Below are 10,975 nucleotides of genomic sequence, written 5' to 3'. Positions count from 1 at the left end.
GAGGGCAGTGTCACTGGCCCTCACATGTGGGATCCGAACCGGGGCCCTCTGGCGTCCCAAGACAGTTCTTAACCATCGCGCCACTCGGCCGGCCCGTGTCTGCAGATCTTAATAGTCATGTCTACCTTTTGTAAAAATTCTCTGTAGATAATACCATCCATTTCCAACGTAGGTTAATACTGGACTCCACCCTTAGGGAACCTAGAGCATAACACCCCTCAACGTTGTATGTCACACACAACATGTACTAATGATTCAAATTCCAGTATGTTGACATTGATAACGTGTGTAAGAAAAGCCTCTTCATTACACACAAACTGTAACTTAACAAACATTTACTGAATGACTATTAGGTGCTTGGCACTGTGCTAAGAAATCATATTCTCAGGAAAAGAACCCACACCTATGTTTTTTTTTTCTTTTTTTTAGCTGAGCCATCCTGGGAATCGAACCGGCGACCCTGTTGCTCAGAGCTGCATTCTTGAGCGAGCTCTTAACCAACAGAGCCACTCGGCCAACCCCAAACACCTATTTTTAAAATCTCTATTCAAGCACAAAATCTATTGTAAGCAAACATTAATGCACATATGTATACACAAAATGTCTACTGAGAGGAATTACTTTCTAAATCTACTGGTGCTACTGGAGGCAGTGTTCTCCTTGGTAGCTGTCAGGGGTCATGCAAGGGCAGTGTGTAGGATACCCATTCTTTCTCCCTACCCACTTGACCATGAAGAGGCAGCAATAACCACACCCTCACAAGATTCTGAACCACCTCAAACTTTCAAATGCTGTTATGTACAGATATACATCGTTAAAAAAAAATTGTTAAAAAAAGTATAAAAACTTTAATCAAAAGCAGTTTCAGGTTTACCTGGAGTAGATTTAAGGGCCTGAGACTTGAAGTATTTTTTAAACCAAATGGAACACCTGTTAAATATAACTCATGGTTATAACAGGGAATTAAAACTTTATTACACTTGAGAATATTTTATACTTTAGTATATATAACATTGTAAGTACTTTCTGCAAAGATGGGGTTTATTTTCTATACTTTTAAGTATCTTAAACTTTTTTTTCACCTACATCCATCAATACTGAGATCAAAGACATGGCGCACCACATGAACCTTTTATTCTGTATTTCTGAAACTGGGGGCTTATCACTATTTTGACTGTTAGCTGGAGAAGTATGCAGAGACCATGAATATAATTAAACTACCACAGCTGTGCAAATGCATTTCAGGTTGGCATCCACTGCCAGTTCTCAGGGCTGCACAGTCCATGATAACCATCATAGCTCTAAGAATCAGTGTGCTCTGTGTTAGTATTTTAAAGGACAAATGCTACTATTAATAATGCTCGAGAATGTGGAATTTTGAGTGTAAAATCTAACTGAATGTCAGGAAACAATGCTATGTTAATTCTCAACTTAAGTCCCCAAAATCTGTGACAACATAAACCAGAGGTGGCAAACTTCTTCAGCAGGCTTTGCTAGCCGCATATAGCCACTTGGCACATTCTTCGTCTGTTTTATTTTAAACACGTCTTTTAAAATGTAAAGTCATTCTTAGCTTGGACTATAGGTTATAGTTTACCAACCCAGGTGTCAAAGTACGTGTATACTTTGCTCACTAACAATATACACAATTTGAACTAATTAAAAATTTATCTAGTCCTCTAAGCAGGTAACTGCATTTGAAAAAAAGTTATGAGGCAGGAAATTCACAGGTGATGGTATGAAAGCCTTGTATAAAAACTAAAACAGCTTCATCAGGTGAAAATATGACAGTATTGATTTGCCTTTCAGGAATTCTCATGAAAAGAATTGATGTCACTCATGGTATCTGTATATAATGCTTTATAACTTACCGAATGCACCTTCACATCCCTTCATGTATTTCTTATAAGTACCTACTAAAGTTGGATTTCTACTCCCATTTTAGAGCAGATGGAATTGAAGCTAAGGGAGAAAAACTGACTTCTTTCAGGCCTCAGTTAGCGCCTGAAGCCAGAGTTACATGTAAATATAAACATTCTAAACTCAACGTGATTCCATTACCAGGGCTTCCGCCACTTGAGTACTTTTATACACATTAAAATAAGAACATCAGCTGGAGTTAGGGAATCACAGTAATCTGTTAACATGTTTAAAAGGTATTTTGGGGGCTCCATTAAGTCATAGGAAGTTTTTAAAGTGTTCTTTCTATGTCAAGTATGTTTTTGCTGTTAAATTATTCCCCAGTAATAAGCAATTGGATTGTTTCAAGGTATTATGTTGCATTCTCTTCAAGAGCATTAAAAAGAGCACAAGTTGTCCTGTTTTCCAGCATATGTAATAACTACTACTACAATGAAATTACTACTACTGATGACATCAAATAATTTTGAATGCTTAGGTCTAAAGCACAGTTTAAGCACTTCATCTGTATACACTCAATTTACTTCTCACAACTATGAGGTAAGGTATTATTATTCCCATTTTACTTATGAAGAAAGTGAGGCACAAAGGTAACTTGCCCATAATTACACAGCTAGTGAGTTGGACAACTCAGATTCAAACTCAGGCTGTCTGGCTCCAGAACCTGGGCGTTTCCCTGCCATGCTACGTTGCCTTTCTTGCACAACATATGTTTTCAAAATACATTTCTTTCACATGGAATACGTCTGCACTGACAACAGCAAGACTATCAATGTTAATTTTATTACAGATGTTTAGAAGGCAAAGATATAATTTGCAGAGACTTACAGGCTTACCAAGTTTCTTCACAGAAGTTGACTGCTAAATGGTTTTTACTTCAAATATCAGAACTTTAAAGGCTTTCAAAATGAAGGCCTTTCATTTCAAAAAGCTTTTTGACATGATACTTGATGAAATAAGGAAGTTAAATGTCTTTAATAATATCCTTAAAATGACGTTCTTACATTAGCATGTACTTTATTTTTTTTTTAAGAGGTTATTATTTCCAACATTCTGACCTGCTTGAGAAGCTGCCTGCATAGCACCGGGCAATGCATTTGGTAGCAGACCTCCTGAGGGGAGAAGGCCACTCAGGTTTATTCCTGCAGGAGTTATGGCACCAGTGTTACAGCCCAGCATAGGGTTTGAACCACTCATCAAAGCCTGAGCTCCACTGCAGGAGAACAAGACAAAGCATTAAACTCGCACTACAAAAGGGAAAAATCAGCCACATAATTATTACTTTGATTCAAAAACAAACTAGTGAACAAACACAATTAGATAATTCTGGCTTCAATTTCAAAGCTCAGTTTCATTTTTATGCTAGAAAGTGACAGCAAGGTTGGCTAAAATTAAGTATTGTATGTTTATCAAAGTTTAAAGTATAATTTGGAAGAGTAAAGCACTAATCAAGGGAATAAAAAATGGTAACAGGACCAACAGGAAAATCTAAGCTACTGTCAATGAGTAGTATCGTCTTAATGCATGTGATAGATATATTACCTAAAATTAAAACATACTTGTTGAGACAGCTTCTAACCATATCCAAACTATTTTCTTTTAGTTTCAATAACATGTAAGTTGTTCTTAATTTCACAAATAAGAATTCATTCACATTGGTGAGAATATCTTTTAAAAAAAAAAATCAGGTCATCAATGCACACTTACCAAACAGAGCCCACTACATTGATGAAATTAAGTCCAGCAGAGTTTGCCATGACCTGGGTGGCGGTGGTTCCTGGAGTTATAGATGTTACCATGGTAGAAAGAGGAATGGTCGTTACAGGCATTGCCTGGCTCAGAGACCTTTGCTGCTGAGCAAACTGAGTTAACAAAGTGGGCTGAGGGGTGAAGCCTGAATCTTGGGGAGTAGGGGTGGTTGAAGGGGTAATAGGAGTTGAGCTCTGAGCATCAGGAGGGTGTGGGGTCGATGAAGGGGTTGGTGTAGGAGTAGATGGCTTAGGAGTTCCAGATCCTGCTCATTGAGAAAAATAAAAATTGCTAGTTTGTTATAAATGGCCAGTCCTTTTTAAAATAAGGTTAATGGAATCTTACTTAGCACTGACAATTTGTTCCAGTTTTTTTTAACTGCAAGTGTTAATTTCTACACATGATACATGAGTGTTGCTACACTCAATTACAATTAAGGATGCAGTATATCACCTAAAAATCCCATCAGAGATGCTATTATAGTAACAGTAAAAATATACATTTGTATTCTACCACAATACCCATTTAAAAGTGATTTTCCTACATGCTACCTTTGGCCTAAAAAGTTTAAAAGGAATTTGAATTAATTTTTGTTATTGACGATTTCACTAATTTAGGAATTCATTTAAAATATTGCTTATTTTCTGTAACAGTCTGAGATAAACTCTGAACATATTTAATAAATTACATATGGTTAACAATCATATTTGGCACCTAGATATACATGTTTAATTCCTAACACATCAAGTTTATCCTGACAAACAAATTTACAAAACACAGTAATAAAGTAAATATTTGATAGATAATACTGCATCTTTAACAGTAACTGTGTACTTCTGTTTAAATGTAGAATGTATAGAAAATCTGTTGTGAATGAAGTATGCACAGTTTATCAACTTTAAAAAAAAAAAACAAAAACAAAAAAACAAAAACCAAAAAAATAAAACCAAAAGCTCTTGAGGTGTTTTCTTTTTTAGCTTTCATGTCCTGCAGAAAGAAAGGAAAGAAATGTGAATGTCCAGAAGCTGTCACTCAACCCTTACTTAAAGTAACAACTGTGTGCAGTAGATTAACATAATCCATACCCACAACATAAGAGGTGTGAATAAGACTTTCAGGAAATTTATAAATTTTTCTTTGTGCAAAACAAGAAGGCAGAAAAATTACACCTTTTGAGCTATCAAGATGAAGATGTTTATATCTAATGCAAAGACCACCCTATCACTGTGCAGTGTACTAAAACTTTCAGCACACTTTAGTTATCTACAAAAAAATCTAAAAAACTGGAATCATTTTTGTAAATTGGTACCTAATATCTCAAATATTTATTAATTTCAAGAAATCCTCCCAAACTAATGCTAGAATTCTTGTATAACTCCTCTTAATGGTTAAAAATGTTTTCAGTACTAAAAAGTACATTTTAGTATCTTCAGATAATGCTTTATGATCATCACCACGGTTTAGTAACTGACAACAATTTCTAAGAGTGTAGAAGTGTTTTTGAAAAATTGGCTTTCAGTTTATTGTATCACCACCTTGGAACTAGTTGGCTTCTTACATATACAAAGACAGGACTGCAGCAACAACTCTTATGATTTTTTTTTTCCATGTCAGCTGCATACTTTACATAAAATGTAAAATGATCCTAGGGTACAATGAAATAAAAAGATATTTTGGAATCTTATTGCCACATTTAACTACCAGATTTTCTTTAAGGAGATGTGTAGGTTGTAAGTCTATAAGAAAGGTATACACAAAGTGCATACACACAGAAAAACAAATACAATTACATTAAACACATAATACATACAATCAACAAGAGGTTTGCCAGAAGCTTCTCAAAACTTACACATTTTGGGTACACAGTACATTCAGATTTCACTACTTCACTTGTCAAAAAAAGCTGTCTTAAGAAACACTAATGCTAAAGCTTATGAAGAGTTCATGAAGAATTTAAATCATGACTCACTTTGTGACGAACTGGCAGGTGACAGGGCAGCTGGAGAAAGCATGCTAACTTGACTGAGATCCACAGATGACTTTCGAGAAAGACTTGGTGGCTTAGAAGCAGGAGGAGGGGTTGGAGACTTAAGAAAGCTGCTGGCCTGCTGTGGCGTAAAATAGTTACCTAAAAGAACACAAAAGTTATTTCCCAAATTTACAATTCAAAATTCTGTGAAAATCAAATTATGAGTAAAGTCTTAAAAACTGACTAAGATCACATGATGCTTCTTACTCTAGATTACAGGAAGCTAACGAATGTCATACCTGAGGAGCTACTTCCTGAGCTTGAGGGAAGTTTGATAGGTGGGGGTCGATGTTTTACTCCCTTCCCCAGTATCGAAGACTGAACTGACACGGTCTCAGGCTGCTGCTAAGGGACAGTGACAAGTAGACAAGTAGACTTGTTAAAATTAAGGTCAAATCAGTAATTCATAAATTAATACCACTATAACTCCTAGATGAAAACATAATTTAAAACTCTGCAAAGTGCTCTTAGTGGTTATAGGTGTTACAGAAGAATTTCACATAAGAAAATCATGAAATAACTTACAGTACATAAGAAGGAAAAATTTCTGAACACTAGAGTGGGGAGAGAGCCTTAGGGAGAAGGGCAGAGGAGCAAGAGGAAGGCAAGTTTCATCCTTAAATCTTTTCCAGGAAAATAATAACTATTGAAGCCAGGTGATTAGTATACACAGGTGTGCATTATACTTTTTGCTTTATGTCTGTGTACATTTGAAAATTTCCATGATAAAAAGTTAAATTTAAAAAAAGGTAAAAATAAAAACAAAACTAAACAAAATCTGCACCCTTCATAAAATACTCCTTAACATTTTTCAGATTCCTTGAGATACAATTAGGCACAAAAACTAACAGAATAAAAAGTATTAGGCACAAAAAGGTAAATAAACATACTTCTGCCTCTTTCCCTGGAGAAAGCTGACTCAAGGTGGCGGAGCCACTGGAACTATGCGACATCTTGACTGGACACTTGGCTTCATTCTGGACCAATTCCTGGTACTGATTGACTACCCTGAAATATTAGGAAAAATATTTAAGAATTAATTAACTTTTAAACATACATTTATTATATAGAAAATATATACCCGTTAATTAATACAAGTTCCATCAGAATTAACACAAAAATTAAAATTTGGCAATTAGTCTTTTGGTTAAAAGCACATTATAATCTATTCAATGGCAAGCTAATGCTCAAAACACTTTGCATTTAAATCAACCATCTAAAGATACACTTTTAGTATCTATCTTGTTTCTAATACAGAAATTATAGGATTTAACCAATAATCAGCCAAAAACATTACCACTGATTTTCACCTACACGGTGATTAATGCTACCTAGTAATCACCATCCTTACCTATCACAAAAATATGTCAAAGTTTTCTTATTTAAAGTAACATTTTATTTTCCTAATTTTATTTTTTAAAATTTTAGTAATACCTAAGGCATAACTAAAATCAAAATTTTGACATCTAACAGAGTACTCTATCACAGCGGTTCTCAACCTGTGGGTGGCAAACCCTTTGGGGGTCAAACAACCCTTTCACAGGGGTTGCCTAAGACCATCGGAAAACAAAAAGATATTTACATTACGATTCATAACAGTAGCAAAATTACAGTTATAGAGTAGCAATGAAAATAATTTTATGGTTGGGGGGTCACAACATGAGGAACAGAATTAAGGGGTCGCGGCATTAGGAAGGTTGAGAACCGCCGCTCTAAGAGTAAAGTTTTTTATATCCATCCAGATAAAAAATACAGACACTAGCATATTCACCTCTCAGCATCAGTCTTTGATCCAATAATGAACCTAAAATGTTTTAAAAAGAGAGAAAAGTATTAGATAAAGAGTTCTCTTAAGGAATCCTGGGATTACTTTTGAAGGCTTCCACATTTTAGTGACAATTTTATAAACTGAGTTAAAATCTACCAACGTGTGAAAAAAACAAACAAAAGTACATTTAAATTTGTGAAGCAATGACCAAGTTTTGCATGCAATAATTCTGTTAATAAGTTGGCTGATTTAATTTAAGAGAGATTGGGCACAAAACTTAAGTATCAAAACAAAATCTGGGCTGAAAGTTACCAAGCGCTATGCACCCTTGCAAGTGTCTGCCCTACAGCAAAATTCACTGAACTCCATGTGTAAGGCCTTTGGCCTTCCTCTCACTTTAACCTTTGATTTTGGAAGTCATTGTTCTACACAGCAGGACCATAGAATATATTTCAGACAAGGAAGATAGTTTATCGCCAATTCAGATAAAATGTCTTTACGAAGTCTTTTTAAAGAGTTTGACATTTATGTGATTTCTTAACAGATTAAAATAGTGAGTTTGTTTATTTTTTAATTACCAATTTGAATGATCATCTGTGGAGGAGCTGAAATATAAAATGTAAAAAAAGAAAAAACCTGGTTAATGCAGCTCAAACGTTAACTTCATAGTTATTAAATCAAGTAATTTATGAATATGGAGAATGACTGGAAGGCAATAAATCATGCAGCATTTTTGCAGCGATTCCCTGATGTAAAGGCAAAAAAAAAAAATCAATTTTCTTGTCAAACAAATCTAACTGGTTGCTTTTTGACCTGATTTTGTTTTAAATGGGAACATGTTGCTCCCTTGTGTTCAAGAAAAGTTAATAAATTTACTTAAAGTAACCAATGTATATCTTTACGGGGAAGATTTAAAAAAATATAGGTAATCAAAATATCTGATCTTTCTACCTAGTATACAACTACAGAAATTGCTATTGTCAAAAAATTAGCTGAAGAAATTTCCCTGACTGCTACTGTTTCCTCCCATTAACTTTTAGACATCAGTGAGGTTATTCTTTATAGTCCATTTTTCTATTGCAGCTTCAATTAGTATTTTGTGTAAGTAAAGGCTTTATAAACAATTTAACATAGACCTGGCCCCTGATTTTTTCTGATGAACTTTTTCTTCTTTTCAAAAGAGCATGAACTTGATTAAAAATCAAAACTAATAATAAAAACAAAACTAAATACTGGTACCTTGTACTAATTATATGTAAGTTCATAAATTTAGGAAGATTAACTATATATATTTCTAGAGCCAGTAACTACATGAAGCACTGAGTCTGTGTCCTTAAACACAGTGCTGAAATACCTAGCATCTTTAACAGTTTTTACATTTACAGTAAACTTGCTTCTCATTTAAACAAACCATTGCCTGCAAACATTTCATGCTCACAGAGAGGGTAAAGTCCTCAGTGGCAAAACATAAATACACCAAGAGGGATATCACAGGCATATCCTTCAAAGCAAGTATAAAATTAATTATGCCATAAGATTTTTTTTTAAAAAATCACTGTTATTTTAAATAACTCTTGGACTATACAGTAACTACAATTTAAGTTTACTTATTTAGGTCCACTGCCAAATCTAATTGTAGTATTTAACGAATGAATCCCAAGGGGAAATTTTTAGTCACTAATGGTTTATCAGTAGTTGCTAAATAAATTCTGATGGTTGATTTTGCCAATTACAAACATTTAACAAAACTCACTGGGATGGAGACATCTGGCTCTCACTTTCTTCATCTTCTTTACAGGGCTGAATTTTACCATAATAAAGTGGATCACCAAGTGACTGCAAAATGGTCAGCTTTGTTTTCTGATACTGATTACCAGCTTCACATTCAAATACATAATCATCTTTTACATCCTGAAAAAGACAGAGCATGAAAGAAATGGGGCTACTTCGCAGGCCTGATAAACTCAGTAATTGAAAGTACCACACGGAAGGTTCTGATCATAAAAACAAACTGAGCACGTTATAATGGAAGTCACACCCTAAGGCCTATGATAGATTAATCTTTACTCTAAGCAAAACTTATCCATTGTTTTTGTGGCTCTAGAGTAACGTAACTTAAAATGTCAGGTCTATCTCTTCTCCAGATAAACATCCCAGTGAGAGGACCCCAACATTCCTCATGATTATCTTTCACCCGCATACCTCTGTAAACCATGTATATTAAATGTTAACTATCCTGCACCCACCAATGTAAAAGAATATGTATCTCTTCGTTTTACTTTTTATCCAATCCTTGAAATTTCCCCACTTCACCTTCTCCTGCCCCCTTAATCTACCACCAGTATATTTCATGTAACCTTCCTTCTGTCTTTTCCTTTGATTCTAATGTAAGCTGTAAAACTGCTATTCCTTAGAGCATTTTCTCGTCCTCTGAGATTTTTGCTTGTGGGTCTGGCTCTCAGCTCCAGCTCAAATAAACTCTTTAAATCTTTCTTTAGGTTTGAAATTTCTCTTGTGGACACCAGTAAACACAATCAGAATTGACAAAAATCAGGCATAAACTACACACTAACATATGTGGCAATCAGAAGACACATGGCATGTAGGCTATAAACCTGTTTTGTTTAACACTGCCAAAGAAAATAAAGCCCAGGATTCTTTTTCACCTGAACTTTGGGAATATGTGTTCCATCTGGGTATTTAGTTAACAAAGCCTAAAATATGGCAGAAGTTCATATAATGGACATATGAATGTAAATTATTAAATAAAACTTTCAAAGGCAGGTCCGTTTCTATTTGTCATTTGTCTTTTTGCTACTGCACATACAAAACATCTCACCATTTCACTCTTAGATTCACCTTATTTAAAATATTATGCCTATTCTTCGTTTAAGGAGTTGTTATTGCAAATAGGGAAACTTACCCAGAACATTTCTCTTAAGAGACATACTTAGAATAATTTACTAGTTACTAATTTGAAACAGAAAACAAATCAGAACTACCAATATGCCACCAAAACAAAAGTAAAAAGGCAGTTATGCATTAAAATTGCCTTTTAAACTGGAAACCGTACTTTATGAAAAACGAAACTAGTTGTTCCTTCTTTTAATTTAATGAACTCCCAGAAAGTCCTTTAAAAAAAAGATCCCAAACTAAAGGCAACTGCGCTTGCTGTTCGATAAATTCAGATCCCAGATTAGAAGCAGCATCACTGGAAATGAAAACTGCAATGGTTACTTACATGGGCTGGCCAGACTGTTGGCTGTGAGTCATCAGATTTGATAGATTTTTCCACTTTAGCATATTTCTCCACCTAAGCAATCAAATCAAGAGATAGCAGATGTAATGAAATCTGCATTATGACCAGAGAAGAATCTAAGTAACAGAAAAGTATACTTTTTAGCACAAGAATTCTTTTTTTTTTTTTTTTTTTTTTAAGACTTTTATTGGGGAATTGGGGGGATGGGAACAGTGCTGGGGAATTGGGGGAAGGGGAACAGACAAGTTGC

The 10,975-nt window shown here is 34.7% G+C and overlaps 1 protein-coding gene across 15 annotated transcripts in view; it reads right to left on the bottom strand.

Moving 5' to 3' along the window:
• The window catches only part of SUPT20H (SPT20 homolog, SAGA complex component), a 37,082-nt gene that overhangs the window by 6,392 nt on the left and 19,715 nt on the right, over positions 1–10,975 (bottom strand). For 6 of the 15 annotated variants that reach the window (XM_019653157.1, XM_019653158.1, XM_019653155.1 and 3 more), the window contains 10 exons: positions 10,708–10,779; positions 9,220–9,377; positions 8,045–8,071; positions 7,470–7,502; positions 6,589–6,706; positions 5,938–6,043; positions 5,639–5,797; positions 3,628–3,934; positions 2,979–3,133; positions 875–930 (listed from right to left, as the gene is read on the bottom strand). In XM_019653157.1, the coding sequence (XP_019508702.1) occupies positions 875–930; positions 2,979–3,133; positions 3,628–3,934; positions 5,639–5,797; positions 5,938–6,043; positions 6,589–6,706; positions 7,470–7,502; positions 8,045–8,071; positions 9,220–9,377; positions 10,708–10,779 (1,191 nt within the window). The remainder of the gene's footprint in view (positions 1–874; positions 931–2,978; positions 3,134–3,627; positions 3,935–5,638; positions 5,798–5,937; positions 6,044–6,588; positions 6,707–7,469; positions 7,503–8,044; positions 8,072–9,219; positions 9,378–10,707; positions 10,780–10,975) is intronic. The other 9 variants (XM_019653170.1, XM_019653169.1, XM_019653168.1 and 6 more) reach the window with 4 other exon arrangements.

This window comes from Hipposideros armiger, unplaced genomic scaffold (assembly GCF_001890085.2).
Source record: "Hipposideros armiger isolate ML-2016 unplaced genomic scaffold, ASM189008v1 scaffold_198, whole genome shotgun sequence".
Lineage (NCBI taxonomy): Eukaryota > Metazoa > Chordata > Mammalia > Chiroptera > Hipposideridae > Hipposideros > Hipposideros armiger.
The sequence above is the reverse complement of the archived record's forward strand: the minus strand, read 5'-3'. Positions and strand labels throughout refer to the sequence as shown.